The sequence below is a fragment of the Anser brachyrhynchus genome (assembly GCF_964034855.1).
Source record: "Anser brachyrhynchus genome assembly, chromosome: 3".
NCBI lineage: Eukaryota > Metazoa > Chordata > Aves > Anseriformes > Anatidae > Anser > Anser brachyrhynchus.
In genome coordinates, this window is record NC_137696.1 from 4,327,252 (window position 1) to 4,347,893 (window position 20,642).

Sequence of the window (20,642 nt, forward strand, 5' to 3'; positions counted from 1 at the left end):
CAGAGTTGGATTTTCAGCTGGATCTCAACCTGCTCTCCCTATTTTTGTATTTGTAATTCTTATTATTTTAATTCTACTACAATTATTTGTGAAAGAAATTTTATTTTGCCTAAATGAATAACTACCTAATACATGAATTCTTGGCAACAAAGTGTGCCCATGACTAAATGCAGGTGCAAAAAGAAGGGATAGACTTCAATCTTCTGGCCACAAAATTTAATACATATGTATACATTTAAATACAACATTCCATGGAAAGGCCATCTCTAATGTTAAGGCTCTTGGACTTAAGCAGGGAAAAATAAGACTGAAACAATGCAAGACAGCCACTCTGCAATATCTAGGTGATGCAACACAAGTGCCAGGGTAAAAATACCGTGGCTTTGAAACCCTGCTCTAACTAATTTTATTTATTTATTTATTTATTTATTTGCATAAAAAACAAAATCTAAGAGGCTGTAAGCTACCTGTGGCTCCTGGGGTACGCATATTAATTCATCTCCCTTGAGCCTTTTCCTGTGGATAGCTACACCCCAATGGGGCAGTGAATAAATGTAGCTCCTCTCTGTTTCTAGTTTCTGCAACCGTTTCATGCAACAAGCTGAAAACAATTGTTTTCGCCATGACACATCTGGAAGAGAATTACACACACAAATACACAATGTTCCTGCTGCATATGCCACTCCCCACACATGCACCAACATAATTCTTCTTATTTGTGTATCCACCAAACACTACCACGTTTTAGATCTTACTTATTTATCCAATGATTATATTTTAGTTCCCAAACCACTGCATGATTCTAAATTTGCACTTATCCTTACTCTAAAAATAAATATGAAACCTTGTTTCCTTTGCTTTTTAAAAAAGTACACTTAGGACTAAAAAAAGGTCCTCTTATGGGATAACTGGTATGATTTTCAAGATTATAGACTTACTAGTGGAATGTAGCTACCACAGTACAGCTTGTGCATCTGCACAGATTTGTATTTAAAAGCTGATGAACAAAAGCCACATGTTGAAAAATTCTATTTTGTTTGGCCTGCTTTCAGCAATGCCTCACCATTTTCATTTCCCCCAAACTCATTTTACAATCCCAAGATGCCCATAAGAGGCCTGGAACGCAAACTTACCATACTCTGGCTGCTCCTTGGACTCAAACGTTCGGTGACTGGGTGCATGACTATCCCACCCACCGAGAGGGTTTAGGAAGTTGCTGTCCTCAGTAGTGCTGTCGTACTTGTAGTCCTGGTCACCACTGCTCATGCGAGTCAAGGTGGAGGACCTCTGCCACCAGTTTCTCCAGTCGGGTGATGGGACTGGCCAGCTAGGCTTGCTGCTCTCTTTCTGCAGGTCCTTGTCTGTCTCAGTGTCAGGGCCATCCACCACTTCAATGGTAACCTGGGGGATTCAAAACAGACGGGAGTGTCCATCAGCATCGCCCCTAGTCACGGGGAAACCCTCTACATGGCAAAGGCAAATGAGATGCTGCCTTGCAAAGGGGCTGTGTAATACTGTAGGGTTAGCTTGTTCTAAACCATATGTGGATTACTGAGCCCAGAGATATGCAGAGGCTGAGTGATTCCTTCTGCTACCTCTGCTGAATCAGACCTTGGAACAAAGGCTAGGAAAAATACCGTGCAAAATAATAACCCATGCTGTGCCTAAAACCTTTGCAGCAGAACTTTCTGCCTTATGGGGGAAAGATGTTTAAACCTGGACATATATGACCAGGAGAAAGAAAACGAAACCTGTTACTCTAAATATGCTGGGGCTGAATCTGAGGCAAGCATGAAGCACACCAGCATGCAGAGCCTGTTCCGAGGGCTGGGACTGACTCAGCACAGGGCTACATAAGTCCACGGGTCCGCAGGTGGAAGACAGAGCCCAGGGTCTCCGCGGGGCCAAGGTGTTTGCATCTGCCTTGCCCTCTAGTGGCAGCTCAGCCATACCCTCACGCTGCCCACCTCGCAGCACCCGCACTTCCATCACACCACGGCACGGGATGTCACTGCTGTGAGAAACCACTGTCTGTGGCGATGGGAGCCAGCAGCTCTTTCAACCAGTGCCATACAAATCACTTGCTGCTGAGCCAGCTGAAGTGGGTCCTCCTTCTATGCTTTGGTGTAAAATCATATGCAGTCCATTTACAGTTTCTGCAGAACCCAGAGGTGAGATTCAAAGTTTTCTGCCCAGTTCACTCACATACATCATGAATATAAATATAATTCTGCACAGGGAGAGTCCCTGATGGCTTATGCTGAACAATGTGTAATTATGAAACTCTTGGATAAATATTCTGCGTGCATATAGGTGGCTATTTAGGTAGAAATAGGAACTAGCCATCAGAATCCTTGGCTCTACGCAACTGTGCAAGCACAGCATGACCACAGATAAATCACGAAATGCTCTGATGCTTCATGTTAGTGTGTTTCTGTGATTATATTGGACTGGTTAAACAAACATGATACAGAAGTGAATATCAGATATACCCATAATGTTTAATATGTACAAAGGTGTTCTTCATGATTTATAAACTCACAAAAGAGTCTTTCAAGACATTACTCCAGGAAAATTGTGTTCCTTTTTGGAGAAAGGACACTTTGCATCTGTTTTATGCTTTGCTTTTGACCATACACAGAGACATATTGAAATAAAACAACTTTGAGGCTACTACGAAGCTCACTGGGAGAAAGAGCAAGAGCGAGGGAAAGTGCAGTTGTCAGCCTAATATCATCTTTACACAAGAGATATGTTACTCCCAGATTAAATGTGGAATCAGAATGATTACTTCATTAACCTCAGTTTCTACAGACCAAGAATTAAAATGTATTTCATAAGTTTGAAAACAACAGGGTTAGTTCAGGGATTCAAAATTGTTGCATCGACCCAAGCAAAACAGTTTTCACAATAAGTGAAAATAAATGATGTTACTGAGTGGGTAACACTGTGTACCACTGGCCAGTCAGAGGACTTTGGTACTGACCATGTGAAAATCAGTATGACTCTAGTACTTTGGTAGCAAGTATTTTTAAGACCACATTAACTTTGTAAGCAATGACTCAGCAAAGTGGGGAAAAAACAAAACCAAAAAAAAAAAACTCTCGTAAAAAAGGCATGGAGCACTTGATAATCATTTCATTTGCTTTGGTAAACTGTAGTTATATGATTGCGAGTCAGGGTAAGCTCCCATTATTTCAGCCAGGTAAAATGAAAAGAAACAAAGGGATTTGATTTAAAATAATTATTCAAGATGCTGATTCAGTTTAAGCAAAAGAGGGTTTGCAGAAAAAACTTCCCAAACTTCTGTTGGGCTATGCACTACACTGAGGCAGCGAGGCAAGCGACTTTCAGGCTCATGAGACCTCATCAGACCTCCAACAGCACTGCCACTAACTAACTTTCAAGACTGCAATGTCTGTGCAGTCAGATAGCCTTCTTCAGCCTGTGTTTACTACCGAGTTGGCTTATTAAAAAGGCCTTTAAAATGAGTTTTCTAGCACACAAGGTGTGAGGAACCACACTGTGCCACAGAAAGCTCCAAGTCCTTTCTGTCTGGCTTGGAGCTACCCAACATGGAGCAAACTGGGAACCCACAGCCTGTCGGGGTGACTCATGCCCGGGGTAGGCACGGTTGTCAGCAGCATGTGAAATCATACAGTACTTCTTGCAGTGATACCTGGGCAGGGGAGGAGTAGTTCCTGCACTTTGTCTTTTTTCCTCTCCAGCATGACTGTACCAACCTTGCAGTACCACGATACTTTGTCAACCATGATCCAGACACAGTTAAGGCCTGAGACCTTGTTCCATTTAATAATCCCTTTATCTCAAAGAGAAGAGAGGTCTGGGGAGAGGAGGGACCAAGAGAGATCCACCTCAGCATAAGCAGTTTTTTTTAAATAGCCTATTTAAAAATGTACGTAACGAAAGCAAAGTCCAGTGTGGCAATCTGACAAGCACCAGTGTTCCTCCCTCCTCTTTTTTAAACGTTGATTACAAAGTTTTTTGTTTGTGGCTTTAAAACCGTAGAGTGCAAGAAATTCTACAGAGTCCTGGGATTGCCTGAACTGTCACTCTTGAAAAGTTAAAAAAGACAACTTCAGTTGACTCCAGCTCTGTTCATTTTCAGGGACTCATCTACACTCTGCCCAGCCCCATTTAACTCTAAGGCACCTTCTGACAGCTGTGAGGAGATTGGTAAGCAGTAATGGCTCCATGTAGTAGTAGTAATAGTAGTAATGCCACCAGTAATGCCACCATGATATGGCCCAAGAGTTAGGGTGGTGGTGTGAGAAGTAGCTGCTTCTTCAGGAGAGCAATTGCTCCCCTATCCCAGTGTAAAATTTGAAAAATTAGCATTCACTGAACTCTTCCTGGTACTGGAGAGTTAGCCTTAACAGCATTAGCCCATGACTATGCATATACATACACGTGATACACAAATATGTATCTTGTTTGATTGGTTTCTATACTGGGGATTGTTTATAAAAAGGAAAAAAAGAAAATGGATCTAGAACTATAGTCATGAAAAAGGAGCGGTTAAAACAGCTCTGGAAAAGCTTTCATGCTGGGTAACTATTCCAACAAAAATATGTTCTCTCAAAAATTAAAAAATAGATCTTGTTTAGTATTTCTATCACAGAGACTGCTTTAAAGAATTCATTTTCCCTGTTTTCTTCTTCCAGTGATTATCAAAACTGCAAAGATGATTATTTATTTTTTTGTCAGACTTCCCAAAACGTCTGTGGTAACATGGTTCTTGTATAAATCCACAATCATCTCCAGAAGTATTCAAGCCTAAAATGAAGCCATTTCTTTTATGGTTGTTTGAGCTATAAATAAGGATGTTCCTCTAAAAATTGTTAAAAACAATTGGCATAGGTACATTAAAACAACAGATTTGCAATGAATTTCTAATGAAATAAGTGTATCAAGCACAGATGTCTTGAGACACCAACATCCAATTTTCTCCTGGCCAAAAATATACAGAAGATAAATATTATCCCCGCCTGCTGGAGTGCACAAAAAGTTCTATGTGCTTTGTCCTGTTTATTGAGACAACGTTTCTGAATTCACTTTGATGGTGTAAACATTGCCCTAAGCAACTGGAAGATTATGTTACAGGAAGAACTACACTTGCAGTATTGTGCAAGCCATGGAGTCTACCACAAGGCTATCCTCTGTTTCCTTTGTGAAACTGATGCAAACTGTCAGTGCAGCACCTGCCATTCTGCAAGGTGGGTGTGCAAGTCAGCAGTGCGTATAATAGCAGAACAGAAATTAGTTAATTATAAGGTATTGAAACGATAAATTTAGGTTTACACCACATAACGATTCAGCTAAAATGGTATCAGCAGTGATATCAAGTTACTCCTGGTTATGTCATGACACTTTTCTGGACTAGTTGGAAGGAAAGTGAAGGACTTTGAAATTTGCTGGGAGCAAAGAACACAACACGACTCAAAATTTAACATTTGTGTTATATGTTGTCACTCTTGGTTGCACTTTCTGATGGGCCTAACTGAATCCCACAATTCAAACTCTGGTCCCAAGCCCAGCTCTGAATTTTGCGCTCTGTGACGAGCCCTTGTTACACCATGACATGCAGAGGTAACAGCTCTGTATTTAAAGCAGTTTAAGCATGGCCCTCTGGCACTCTGTTCTGCCAAGACTAATCCCTCCAGCTCACCATGAGGACTAGCTAGTTCCTGGTGTGGCTACGCTCTGCTCTGGTGCTGCAGCAAGCTTGGTGAAGCACACAGACTGACCAGGCAGATGGTCTTTGGAGCAGGGAGTTCTCCCCGGTACAGACCCAGCCCGAGGAACAACAAAATGAACAATGCACTTTCAGCTTTTCCACATCTTAGTTTGATAACAGGGACAATTGCGCTGCTACTATCTCAAAGAATTAAGCCCTAGAAGCACTACAAGAACAGAGTGCTACCTGCTGGAGCCCTCCAATTCTTACTGTGCTAGATTAGGGATGAGAAGTGCTGGTCAGAAGTCAGTATTAGAGATATTGCTGAGCCTTTTGTGACAATACTGACAGGGCGTTGCTTTCCAGTGCAGTGAAGCCAGTAGCTTCAAATGACAAATATAAAGGTTATCTTAAAGATACATCAAATAAAACAAAATTAATTAATTAAATTTAATTAAAACTACATGTGATATGGATGGAGGTGAGGGGAATGGGTACTGATGAACCTGGAAAAGAGTTACTTTGAAGTCTGCAGTTATTTTTTAAAGCAGATCTTACAGCCTTTTTTCCTCTGTATTCCATATCTTCCTAGTGGTTCTGTGTGGAGCTTTTTAATCTTTATTTTATTTATTTTTTATTTATTTATTTATTTATTTATTTATTTTAAGAGAAGGTAGAAACGGAGTAGATATCAAACAGAATAAATAAACCTAACAAAGCAGCACTAGTGTAGTATGACTGGCAAATATGGCTCACAGGCCTCATGCAACATGTCACCAAGGAGGCAGCATTAACTTTTTCTGCCTTAGAATCACTCCTATCAATTATTACTAATGCCACAATTCACAGTGAGGATACTAATCAAAACAGGTTTAATCATATCCTCCTCTAGTTCAGTTTCCAGGCCACATCAACACATTTTTTAGGCCAGGAATATTACCTAACTCTGTTTCTACTCAGAACCCATCTTGTCAATCATCACTGCTGGAACTCACCCAGTTGTATTTCAGGTATACTGGGTGTAAAATTTGGTCAAGAATCAAGATCTTCAAAAAGGATCAATATCAACAAAAAGCTCTTGTCTGATAAACAATAGGGAGTTTTCCCTTTTTTCTTCATTTGTCAAGGTGCCCAGCGCTGCTAGGAAAGCAGCAAAGCAGTGGGACAACAGAGAGCAGCGCTCTACCTAGAGAAGCCTGAGAAAACAGGAGTGAAAAGCAAAGAGGAGAGACATGGGAAAAAGTTCAACTGCATGATGAGGCATCAGGTTCCAAACAGAGGAATGGCCAGGAAGGTGGAAGACACAGGGCCCAGGGTCTCAAAGGACAGCTGAGAGGTTGTAGAAGGCTGTTTGGAAGAGATGAGAAAAAACACATCAGAAATGGAAAATAAGCAGGTTCCTCTACATCCCCCACATGGCTTTACTGTGTTACTTAGAACAAGTAGGAACAAGTCTGTCCTCTCTGAACAACCCTGCATTTACAAGGTCTTCGTAGCATCCCTCAGCTAGTTTATGTCAAATGAGTGCAAACCTATGCAAAAGGGGTACTCTTCGTGTGAGGAAATCCAGAGAAAAGGTGTGATCAGTTTCTGTAATCATCTGCTCTTGCTGAAGCCTTACAGACATTGACAGAATAGTTGAAATTACAAAAAAAGAAAATCAAATACCTCAGACCAAACAGCCCTCCTTTGCACAACAACAGCCCTTGCAGTTACTCTCAAACAACCAGTGTAAAAGTAGTGCTAAAGCATAAAACTCTCCTTGAAACATTGCAAGATTTAACAAGGCTGGAACACCATAGAACGACCAGTAAGTGTCATCCCGGTCTTGCATGCATAGAGTCAAACAGCATTTGCATTACTGCAGCAAGACAGTCCACTATACTTATATTTGATTATCACCTGATAAACACAGTAGTAGCCTAGGGACATGTTAATTTTCTGAACTCCTGTGATTGTGTTCTGATATCCACCACTTCCTCCCTGAAAGAGAACACAACTTGGGCATGATACAGCAATTACTTTTTGCAGGAAACCAGAGAAGGAATGGTCATAAAGAAAACTCACCAGAGTATCTTTTCAACTTGCTTTCTTAGGCTGATTTTTTACATCTGTTTATTAGGTTTTTAAAATTTCCAGGTACAATTTCCCTTTAAAATGTTATTTTTGGTCTACACAGACTAGTAGTAGTAAAAAGCAAAGAGGCTGTGGAGTCCATGAGAGGTAAATGTGGCCATTGTACTGGATTACACACAGCTGTTGGTTTTTTTCCTCCTTTTCAACCAAATCCCGGGACACAAAATATTAGTTTGCTACAGTACCATGGACTTCACAGCACTGCTATACTGTGCAATACGAGGGTCACCTTTATCCTGACTCCTGTCATAAAGAGGCAAGAGGCTGGCTCGATGTCTCACAGCCAGTCCCCTGCTGCTGTTTCACCAGCTGCCTCTAATGCTTTTTCCACTTACTGCTCGTTATGTCCACTCACATATTCCTGTCCTCTTCTAACTGCAAGCAGGAGCCCCGTCTGGCAGTGAGCTGACACTTTCTAGGTTGGTGGCTGTCCTCTGGAGCAGCCAGTGCCCCTCTTCCCAAGAAGCCACACAAATTGTCTCTAAACTGCACGTAGCATGTGGAGGGCTGGATGCAAAGCCATCGGGGATGTCAAACCATGTAAGCTGCAGCAGAAACCGAGTTTGTATCCTCCTGCTTACCCAGCAGTGCTCATTCAAAATGCAACCATGCTGTATATTACATTGCATGTACGTAATAGATCAGATCTCCAGAGATGTTTGGTTCATGACTGTGAAATCGCGTCCTGTGTATCACGGTCCTATGAAGGCTCTTCATTTAACAACCTCAGAACTGCAACTTACAGAGCCCGAAGCCATTGTGAAAAAGAAAAATGAGTATTGATTCTGCTTTCACTTGCCAAACAGATGATGAGAAATTTGCAAGTCAACAAGTGTCATTATTTCCATTCAGATAAGTAAAGTATCGGTTAATGAGCAAGAATTCACTATACATCTTTTTCTTTTTCCCCACAGGAGCAGACCACCTTTTATAACCTTCAAGCAAAGAAATAAACTTTCATTGAATTTTTAATGAATTAATGGCAGCTTTATCTCAGTAATGCTTGAACTGCTGTAGGACAGTCAACCAGGAACTTCAGGAATCTCTGTATATCCTTATTTATGCACCTGAGTAAGCAGACTAAATATAAAGCAGAACGTAAGGAGTCTATTTCGGAAAGAGTTGAGCCTTGTGCGTAAGAGCTCTGTTATTAATGTTGCCCAATGTTTTCCAGTTTACAGGACTAGGCTTTCCAGTTCTCAGAGTCCAGCAAAACTGCTGACTTAGTTGGCTGACACATTTCCAGCATCAGGTGGTGGAAAAAGAGTTCATAGCAGAAGTAGTTACTGTAAAGACAAGCCAGGGAAATGTTTCCATCCTCCACTCATTTATCTATTCCCTAGGTCTAAATGTTAAATGCTGTCATGAATCAGAGAAGGATTTTGTTTCCTCTTCTCCTCCTTCGTGGTTTACATACTGTTCAAATGGTGATGTTACACCATTCACCTCCTGCCACAACCTGGGGCCCCTACAGCTTCCCCACCTTCCCTTCCTAAGGCTTTCTGGAAGGCTTCTCCCAGCGTGCAGGATGCGTACAGGCACCACATGTTGAACATGTTTACTACCTTGGCCTGTCAAATGTTGGACCTGCACTTGATCCAAAGCTGTTAGACTTCTTAACGTTGCAAGCCATCTATGAAGTAATGGAGCGTTGACTTGAGACAGCTTGTTCTCTCACGAATAGATCTTTTATATCTTTAAGTATGTACTTCTTAGACATATCAAAAGGATGGCAATTTTGTGGGCTGGGGGACTATAAGAAGCCAGGAATTTATTTAACCAGAATACTCGTTCTATTAGCGTATTGTTTTTATAAGCACATCTTAGGCAGAACAACATTTCAATTTATTGTTTTGGTTAAAAAAGACTGCTTATTAATGCCAATTTTGCTTTAAGGCTCTGAATTAAAACCAAATCACTCATTTTTTCCTCTTTCTAATCCTTGAAGTTTTAAGATGCAAGTGGCTTGCAAGAGGCCATTCCAAGCCCAAGAATAGTTTGAGGAATAACATATAACAAAGTTTCTTTGCAGACAACTTTTTTTTTTTTTTTTATTCCAGGCAGCTGCTGCAGAAATTAACTTTAAGTCTTAGTTCCATACAGAGGACCATATTTTAAGATGAAAGTTAAGTACATACTTTCTTAAAACCTTTGGGAATGGTTGTATTTTATAATAGCATGCTAAAAGAGAATTTGTTCATAAACAAACTTTACAATGGAGAGCTGAAAACAGAATTTAAAATACCCATTTAATATCAAAGATAATATATTCCAAAATGCAAAAGCAAAGATGGCTTTAGTATCATAAATAGGTCTATATTGATATCTACATTCTGCAATCAACAATATCCAAAGAAAAATTCAGAAAAAAAACCTGAAATCTGGGCATTCAGACAGAGAGCACATATAATCTCTCTTGGGTAGAGAGGCAGGGAACTGACTGCACAACATGGAAGCCAGGCTGAAAGGTCACTTGGTTCAGTAAAATGATCTTGTGTAGCTTCACAAAACATCGCATGCTAACGAAAATTTGTACCTGAATGTTGGGATTCTGCCCATTGATATCTGCTTTTGACAGGTCAGGGAAGTTTGGGAGATCCAGGAGGAAAGATCTGGGTCCATCTCTCTGTAAGGACGTGTGCCCGTTTTCCTGCCTGAATCGCTGCTTAGGGAATGGCCGGTGGGCAGCCTGAAGATCAGGGTATTCTCTTCTGTCCTCGGGGTTCAGGGTAAAGCTGTCTTCAGGAGAATGGTCATCTGCAGTAAGTGTGTTCTGGGAAAAAAACAACGCACTATAACAACAACTGAGGTGCAGTCCTGCCAGTACCCCCATCTCCAGCTTCCTGCTAATGGTGGCTGCAGACTGCAGGTAGAAATCCTTATAGCATCCAGACCCACCACTACTTTCTTAAACATCCGAGATTTACCATGTATTTTCTAGGGTGTCATGAGTTTGGCACTGGATTCTTACTGAAATATACTCAGTTACGCTGGTGCAAAACCGTAACCATCTGACACAAGATAAAACTGAGTCAGGCTTGGGTGCTTGGGGCTTTCAGGTTCCTGGAACATTCCAGCTTTGCAGTGACACCTGCACTTTGACACAAATGTTTAATTAACGCAAATCTGGAAACATGAAGATCTGAAGCAATCCCTGTGAAATGAAGTTGTATCAGATTAAACACATCCCTAAAATGGTGGAAGGATGTCTTTGCCACTAAGCATTTCAGTTTGCTTTGTTCCAGAGTGGAGCAAAAACAGTGCTAAGTTCTTGCTGAAATTTATGGTATTCAAAGATCCTACTGTGTTGAGCTGGCAGCTTCTCTCTCTCTCCTCAGTTTGCAGCAACTTCCATCTAGTTGTCTGTCTTCCTCACCCAATTTCTCTGGTCTTGAACATCTGAACCTTCCTTCCTCTGGGATCTCATTTTCATGTTTGCCTAATGGTGGGATTGAATTTCACCAAGTTGTGGGTCAGCGGTTAATGCTTTTGTTATTGCTGAGCGTACTTTTGGGTTTTGTAGTTTATTACAGCAGGCTGCCTTCGAACCAGTAGCACTGCTGCCACTGCCTTTGACCTCACCAAGAAGATACATTTAGTATCAAAACACTCTCTCCCTGGGTTAGGACTGGCCTGGGGACTCGGAAAAAAAAAAAAAAGCAGACAAGTCAAAAAAAAGAAAAAAATGCATGGGGCAGATTCAACACAGGTTTTGCTTTTGACTCAGCTGAAAAAATTTAAGTTTGAGGTCTTAGTATGACTGCCTGGGGAGCTTTTATTTTCAGTTCATAAAGATACAGCAAGCATGGATAGGGTAAATGTTAAAGACCTATCTTTTAAAACAAGCACAATTAAAGTGGAATGGCCACATGTGGTTCTGGCTCTTCTGAAGCATATTTTTGCCAGCATATCTGGTTAAACACAATCTTCATTCAGCTCCCCTGGCTCAAATTAAGCTAGCATACCTTTTGTTAAGGTCTCAGATACACAGCAGTTCCAGTGCCTTTTATTTTGTGTTTATTTGCTCAGACTGTTCTAAATTGACCTTTGAAGAGATTTTACAACGTAATCTGTGCACATTACAGGAAGATATTCAGGGAGTTAAATAAATCAAGATTTAAGAGTTAATCTGGGACTAAGTCAAATCTCAAGCAAAAGCTAAGGCGTTTCTCTTCTCCCCCTCTCACCGCACTGCATTTGTAGAGAAGACCAAAGAGCAGATTTTGTAGTATTAGTATGTTCTTGGTGTTTTCATGATCAGAATATTTATACTCTGAAAGTACCAAAAGGCTACTAAACATCTCTCTACAGCACAGATGTACAAAGTTCATTCCAAGTTAGTGTACGCATGCAGTGGTAGAAGTCTTTGTGCTCCTAACTGCGTTGTTTGAACGCCAAAACAGCAATGCTGCTCTTCGTTACAGACCAGGCAAGGCTTTGGGATGCCTTTGGTGGGCCATCCATTAACACACACCTTATTTAATGTAAAGTAGAAAGAAAATGCCATCGCTGCAAGTTCTAGGAAATAAAACTGACGGCCACTTAGCTCACTTTAGGGTCCTTACCCACATGTTTGTGCTTTAACTTAACACTTATCAAACCAAATTTAACTTCAGACTTCTTGGTGCATGAGGATTAAATGGCTTCTCAGCTATGCCTGACCAACAACAAGGAGTAATTGCACCGTTATTAAATTACTTCAGACAGGAACCAAAAAAGTGGTGTTTTCAACTACTTTTTTTTTTTTTTCCTGGGGTATCACACACATAATCTTGCCTTTATTAAAAATAAAGTGAGAAGTTATTAAAAAATAATAAAATTCTCACATACGATTCCATACTTTTGCTGTTTGCTTGCACATTCAGGAGCATCTTGATTCTCTGCATTAACGTACCGTACAGCTAGAGAGCTGGCCATGGGCTTTAGAGCTCTACGTTTAATTCCCTGATAAGACTCACTGTGTGATCTCGGCAGGTCACGGTCTGTCTGTGCCTTGGTGGGGATAACAGCACTTCCCTTCCTCACTGTGATGTTTGTGGGGAGCTCGGCAACTACAATAATACGGGCTATATAAAAAAGTTTTTAATAGTGTCAAACAGATGGAATATCACATGGAGTTAGTTAGAAAATTGTCATGGCGAAGTAATGACATCAGGCTGATCGGGCCCACTACCAAGCTGCTTGGGGCAGGGACTGTCATTAATTACAGCCTGACTGAGTTGGGGTTGCTGAACGTTAGAAAGGAAAACCGAGGGGACATCAAAACTGCCCCATGCCAGGGGCTGCTGCAGCGAGGAAAGAGATGGACCTCTGCATCTTCAGGGTGGACAGGAGCAGGAGGTGCTGGTTCAACATCAGTAACACGTTTCTAATGGCAGTGACCATGAAAAACAACTTCAGAATTTAGAGTTGGAAGGGACCTACAAAGATCATCAAGTCCAGCTGCCTGACCACTTCAGGGCTAACCAAAAGTCAAAGCATGTTATTGAGGGCATTGTCCGAATGCCGCTTAAAGACTGACAGGCTTGGGCATCAACCACCTCTCTAGGAAGCCTGTCCCAGTGTCTGACCACCCTCACGGCAAAGAAACTGTTCCTAACACCCAGCCTGACCCTCCCCTGACACAGCTTTGTGCTGCCACCGCATGTCTTGTCATCGGCTACCAGGAAGGGACTGGAGCTGCCCTCTGCACGTCACCTCCTCAGGCAGTTGTAGAGAGCCATGAGGTCACCCCTCCGCCTTTTTCTTCAAGCCAGACACAGTTTGAGAGCAGACTGTGCTGGGGAGAATGTGGAGCCTGTCTGTAAGAACGGGGTGGACTAGTGTCTGTCAGGCATGGCAGAGGTCACGCAGAGCACCCGCTGCCTAAAAGCCACGCCGGCTCTTGCAGACCCTCTCAGGCCAGGGCAAGCCCACACTGAGCCTTGTGTGTCAGACTGCAGCAGAAGCTGTCAGCCAACACGACAGGTTCAGCTATCGTCTGCTCACGGTACCACCAGCAAAAGACCGTTTGTTCTCAGTCATTAAAATAAATAGGAGGCCTGCTTTTTAGATAAATCATTTTTTGGCACTGTGTCTAAGCTAATGTGCAACATTACTAGAAACATTTATTTCTGGTAGGAAGGTAACAGAGGCTGCCATCAATAAAAGTGAGCGTGCACTGCACCTGACGAGCAGTACATGGGCCTAGTGGTGTATGGCACTAACTCAGGGGATGGCTCTTCCAAGGCCAGCCCAGCAGGGAAAAGTGTGTCCGCACTGCAGTGCCAGCATGCCTTCTGAAGAAAGCAGTGTTTGTGCTCCAAAGCTAACAGATGAAAACCTGGGGAGGGCTATCCTTCTCTTCTAATTTCTTATTTCTAAGTTATTTCACATGTTTTTATTTCACACTATTTATTTTTGGGTGTATACAATTTGTATTTCCGACTGCTTTAGGGAAAGCGGGGTTGCTTCCCTTGCTTCAGAAGCAATGTCACTTCATTCTGAACTACTGACTCAGTTTCTTTGAAGTTATGACATTTCTAAATCAGGCACATCATTGGTTTATTGCTCAAATGATGCATCTGCTCTAAATATTTTAAGATAAATCACTTTTTTCCCTTCATTTAACAGGATTATTCATAACTTTTAAACTTTCCATTAGGATGACTTTTAAGGGGTTACTCATGATTGCTGTCAGCCACAATTCTGCCGTCCCCGCGGGATCAGATATTTATGGAAGTCCCCAGTATGAAAACAGCTTAGGATTTCTGAGCATTCTAAGTGTGGACAGTATACAAGGGCAGGAACTCATTATTCATAGCTGTGTGACAAGGCACTGAAATAAACCCTATAGAGAGAATCTGCCACGCTGTTTGTGTTACACACTAACATACCCTGCCATAGTCATCACTGAAAAAGGGGGGGGGCAATAATTCCCTACCCCTTGTCTGCTAGGTTTAGGCTCTGTGAAGAAGTGGCAAATGGGGAGCACAGTTAAAATACATTAGAAAAGAGAGCACAGAGATAAAATGTGCTATCTATCATCTCCTTCATGGCAGAAGCTGTACAGGGTGGAGTGTGACAGATGAGTTGGGCCGTGCAAGAAAAAATAAAGCAGACCCCAAGCATCGTTATCCCATCTCTGCCACAGACTAACACGAGACTTGATGAAGTCACTCCGATTTGTTTTAAAATCCCACATATCGATATATTTGTGTCTACCTATACACCAGGGAAGAAGAACAATTCACAGGCATTTCGTGAGGATAACTTTAAAAGTTGGTGATCCCGGTGGGACTTACACCATGGCATGGTTTAAGGCACCAAGATACAACTCTGCATGCAGGTAAAATTTCCTGCCTGATACTGCAGCTTAAATTTTCAATAATTAAATGGGTATTTTAGCTCTGTCCACTGCTGCCTTATTGTTTCTACCTCTATCATGTTAGACATGAGCTGCAGGGAAGTGCACTGTTTCTCTTTCCCATAGATAATTAAACAGAATTTGGAACTTCTAAAAATACCCTACTAGGGGAAAAGGGAAGTCCCCTGCATTTTTAGCAAGTGAGGAATCCATCTCCTTCCTCTCCCCTTTATCTTAATCCCATTTCTAGTTCTGGAAGAACAACCAAGACAGGGAATAGGTGAGGAATGGCTGGACCTACAGAAAACATTCTGTAGGAGCTGCTCTTTCTCTGTCTTTCATAGTTCTTACTCACCTTCTTTCATTTGCTCCCCACTTGCCAAGCTAAGGGCACATTTGCAAGCACTGCTAATTACGGAGCTGAAAGAATTTGGGAAAACTGATGCCGCTTATAACCCTAACAACTCCCAGACAGAAAGGGAATCTATTACCAAATACCTGCTATGGCTACACTGCCTTTATTTTTTTTTTTATTTTTTATTTCTTGTATACTCCTTTGAAATATCTTGTAAAATGATCTTGACAAGAGGTCTTGAATTGAAACCCGACAGTCTGTCAATGCACTTTCATGATGCACCTGTACAGCATCTTCAACCACCAGGAATGAGGAACATTTATTTATTAGGAAACTTCACAGACGCTATAAAAGATTATATTGCTATCAGAGACAAAATGAGGCCTGGGGCCTTCACAGAAAATCATTATAGCCATTAGGGCTGGTTTCATTTCCCACCTGCCTAAACAGATTGTTTTGATTTTGAAGGCTGTCGTGTGTTTCCAGGTTAGTGCCAAATGATCACTTTAAAATTAACCCATCTGGGGAGGCTGAGTAACGCACCGGGATACCGCATGAGACTTTCACCTCCGCAGATCCAAGATCCGTAATGAACTTGGGTGATCTAACGCCTGGGCTTTATTTATTTACTTCTTATATCGTGAGTGTAAGCAGCATGTGACCTAGCATGAAGACGTATGAGGACAGTGTTGGGTAAGCAGACAGTGCAGCTAACAGCTGAAAAGCATTATCGGAGATACACAGAGGAGAATTTATTTTATGATTAATGCCACGTACAGTCCAGGCAGTCAGGAGACCCACGTTCTCTTCCTAGCTCTGTTGTGGCTTTCTTATAAAACAGGCAGCTCACTTAGGCTCATACTTAATTTCTGTGGTGGCACTGAGCCTCGCAGCTCCTTCGCTCCAAGGAGTCACTGACAGCTCCCACCTCCAGAAGTCACACCAGAGGTGTGGCACATCAACCACCCAGATTCTGAAACACTCGCCTTTTTCTTAAAGCATGCTTGTCCCTCATGTTCACAACCGTCAGTGAGGTGAAAGACTTACTTATCTTTGGAAAGCCACATAAATTAATTGATGCAGTAATTAATAGCCCATTTTAGATAACCGCGGTTCATAAATCATTTAAAATGGACTACACTGGCTTGCAAGTACACAACCGTTTTCACAAAGTGGCTGCAAAACCTATCACCTGTTTTAAGCGTTGTGCATACAGAAGACGAATTGCTGATACAGTCGCTAAAAAGCAAGTCCTGTTTAGCGTGGTCTATTTTTTAATATTTCAATTCAGTCTAGAAAAATTAGTAAAATGACATTGTATCCCATTCTCTTTAACCTGCATGTATGACTAGATGGCTATGGAGACACCAACCCAGGCATCCCACAGGGTACTGCTGTGGGATGCATTAGCTTCTGGGGCTGTGGAGCTTTTGATTTTGTTTCTGTGATGAACAGGAGTTGTAGGAGCTGCAAACAGTGTTGTAATAGGACAGCAGAACTTCAGAGTGGAAGTGGTGATCCGCAGTCACTGTTGGAGGTTAAACGCTGGGTGCCAGCGGCAGCAGTTACGTAGCTGGGGGTGCCCTACTGCTGCTGGTTTTCTGATGCATGCTGAGATAGCTCTTGGGAGCTGTGTACAGCAGAAGCAGCACCTCAAAGCATCTGGGCACACTCATCTCAGAATCAGAGCTTTTTATTTTTATTTTTTTTTCACTAGAAAATTCTAGCCTCCTAGTTCCACAGAAAATCTTGAGAGCTGAGCACGCAGCTGAGACTTATGCTATGTCTGCAGAGATGCAGGGGCAGTGGTACTGAGGCCACCTTCCCACCTAAGCTCCAGTAAGTCCCAGACCACTCTTCTGCGGCACATACCCAACACTACGGCAGGACTCTCCGCAGCAGAAAAGCCCTACTGCCATTTCTCCCTTGCTGAGGCTGAATAAACAGCCTCCATATGCTTGCAATCATCGAGCCTTGGTCCATCCTTTCTTCGGCCTCTGTCTGGTGAGCTTCTCTCACCAGGCTCCCCGTCTCTTCCACAGCATTACTAAACACTAGGTTCGGAGCCGAACTGCTCTGGCAGTCAATATTGTTTTCCTCAGAGCTCAAGGAGAAAACCAACCATATTATACTCAGATCTGGCAATTTTTTCCTACATGTTGTGGACACACATTTCACAGCACAGCTATTTTTCATGCTCTGTTGTTTGCTTGTATTTCGTGTTTTCTTTCAGCTGGAAAATACAAACAGTATGGCTCAACTTAGAGGTGAAGAGCTGCCAGTTTGTATAAACACTTTGATAATAAAATGGACTTGATGGTGATTATAATTCAAGGTCTGCAGGAAAAAACAGAGGCCCTTTAGCAAATTTTTCTAACACAGTACACACTGATGCTTTGTTCTTCAGCAGATACTCAGCCATCCATGAGACAGCCAAGTGCACAGAATTAAAATTATGTAGGGCTTTGACAGATGATCAGTGCCAAGTTTTGCTTGTAGTTAACAGATATTTCCAGTTGCCTAAGCTGGTGGTAAACCTTTAGTCATTCTTCATGACTCTGATGATCTTCCCCGTAATCACCGCCTGGCTGGAGCTCTCCATGCAGGACTCATTGATTTAGCAGTCGAACAGGCGAATGCACAACTGGAGAGCAAGCCAACTATTTCACTCATATAACCTGTGATGCCAAAATGCAAATTCTTTGAAAGTACTGATTCTTTTGGGCTTTATTAAATCCTTGCATAAAATCAGTAGCATAATATAGTTTTAAACAGAATCAATTTATGCCATGGCTAAATTTAATTGAAGTCATCATTTGAAATCTGTATCTTAATTTATACACACAGTTCCAAGAGAATGGGAAACTCTGCCTTAAGCTGTAATCAAAACCACAAAAGTAAAGGATATGCAGAGTATTAATACTTTTTGTATACAACTTTTTGGTCAGGCTTTGCAGGCCAGCAAACAAAAAGTCAGTGTAAATGAAAGAGAACAAACATACATCTGAAATTATTTTCATGGGTTTTAAACTAGGTACTTTTGCAAGTTTATTCCACTAAATCACTGTAGCTAGGATTTCACTAGGTGAACCAGCTTTAATAAATGAAGTTTTCATCTCTCCCTAGCCAAAAGAGTAACCTTACTTGAAACCTTTTCAATTTTCAAAGTTGCCTTCAGCCGTTAGTTTCCAAGAAACAGCTATTCCCAGCCTCTGTGTCTCCCTCTTATATGCCACTGAATATCCACCCTATGCTTTCAAAAGTGTCTGTGACTCTGGCTGTGCTAGCTGGCAGATGTTTTTAGAGACTAGAAAGTGTTTAGTCCCTGTGGACCAAAAGTTACATGATGACTTCATCACATAAGCAAAAGCTAATAACGGGAAAGCAAGAAAGCAGACAAGTGTTATATTCCAAAAACATGATGTTTCCTGTGCTTCTGGCAATACTACTTCTGTGCCTGAAAAAAGGCAAGTCGCTGGTCTTGATGCTCAAAACACACATGCCATCGAAGCACTGTGAGATAATTTACTAGACCCTCTGTTAGCTGCACTCCCCACCAACACGAGTTTTTGTTTTGATGGAAGTTAGAGGGTGAAGGCAGAGGAAAAGCAGCGCTTGTTTATATTCAATACCTATGCCCCAAGTATATGCCTTACAGCACTCTATAGAAGGGGTTGTTACTACACCCAGGAGCTTACAGAGAAACAGCAGCAGAAACCTGAGCGGCTGCCTCGGGATCACGCACCTCTGCTCCTGCAGCAGAGCTCTTCCGAGGCTGGGGGTGCTGCTGTAGGCTCTCCGTCAGAAAACGCTGGAGACTGATACACGAGCAACTGGAAGTCGTTAGCATAAATGGCGTCTGCACACGCAGCGCGATAACTGTTGTGTTTGTCTGTCAAGGCATCATCAGCGGGCATTGTGCCCTCTTTCTACATCGCTGTGAACTGCCCTAATGACAGAGCAAGAGAAAGAAAGGAGAGGAAGCAGATAGACAAGAGAAAGGCCTCCCTCCAGTGACATGATGGGGAAGAAGAGCAAGCAAGGAGATGCGCAGCCCCATGACAAGACAATTTGAGGACCCTTCCCTGTTTAAGAGATGAGAGAGAAAGGATTTGCCCTGGAGAGAAATGTGGGCCTTTTATATTATAAATTCAATGCATGTATATATACATTTTGTGAGAATAGTAAGGGAGGGAGACTATTTCCTAGAGCTGATTAAAGAAGCATGACTCGATTTTCAATTTCAAACGACTCGGGGGGCATTCCAATAGACTGCAGACAGGAAATGAATACCATACATGCACTGAGCAAGGCAGATGCTTTTGAATCTGACACTTACGTGAAAAGAAAATATCTTCATTTCTGTCTCCCCCCACCCCACGATCGCTGGTTAGTTCTAGGCTATTCTTAGAAAACGGTTTTATTTTTCAAACTTGTTATAATCGTTCCACGTGCCTGAAGCCACCCAGATGCCACTGACAATAAACCGTAGGGAGCTGCTGGTCAAAACCATCCCTAGGCTAGCCACAGCAGCCAGATGTTGCAGCAAGGTAGAGGAGGAAAGATGAGCAGCCTGGGTTTGAGATGTCCTAGCCTCCCCCGTTAGAGGGACGGAGCTGTGACCCTAGACGATACACCAGCGCCCAGGGAGGAAGAACTGCTTCTGCATAAAGGGAGAGTCCAAAGTGTCCACAGCACGTGCGCTGCAGAGCAGGTTGGAAGAGCATTTCCTGGCAGGCTGTGGCACAGAACTCGCTTCCAGCTACTTAACTGTGCTAAGGAGATGTCTTCTCTCCTCATATGGCTCTTACCAGTAAACTGCGATGATTGTCATGGGAGTATTATGGGGTTTATAACCCGATTGCAGTGTAATTGTAGCTCTTTTTACCAACAGCAGCAGTGTGTGCTGGGGAATTGGCATATACAGCTCTTTCCCCTACTTATTCCACATGTGTGCAAACGCACAATTTCAGCTGCAGTCTCCTCTTGGATTTTACTATGGAAAGACTTAAATGGAATAGAGGAAAAAAAAAAAAAACAACAGAGAGGTGATATTAAACTGGCCCTTGCTCTGATGTTATGCAACTAATTAGCTCATTTTAGTTTGA

The 20,642-nt window shown here is 42.1% G+C and overlaps 1 protein-coding gene across 2 annotated transcripts in view; it reads right to left on the minus strand.

Annotated features, from left to right (window-relative positions):
• The window catches only part of ISM1 (isthmin 1), a 43,841-nt gene that overhangs the window by 9,788 nt on the left and 13,411 nt on the right, over window positions 1–20,642 (minus strand). The window contains exons 3-4 of one of the 2 annotated variants that reach the window (XM_080587151.1): window positions 10,371–10,607; window positions 1,134–1,401 (exon numbers count right to left, since the gene is read on the minus strand). In XM_080587151.1, the coding sequence (XP_080443277.1) occupies window positions 1,134–1,401; window positions 10,371–10,607 (505 nt within the window). The remainder of the gene's footprint in view (window positions 1–1,133; window positions 1,402–10,370; window positions 10,608–20,642) is intronic. The other variant, XM_080587150.1, reaches the window with a different exon arrangement.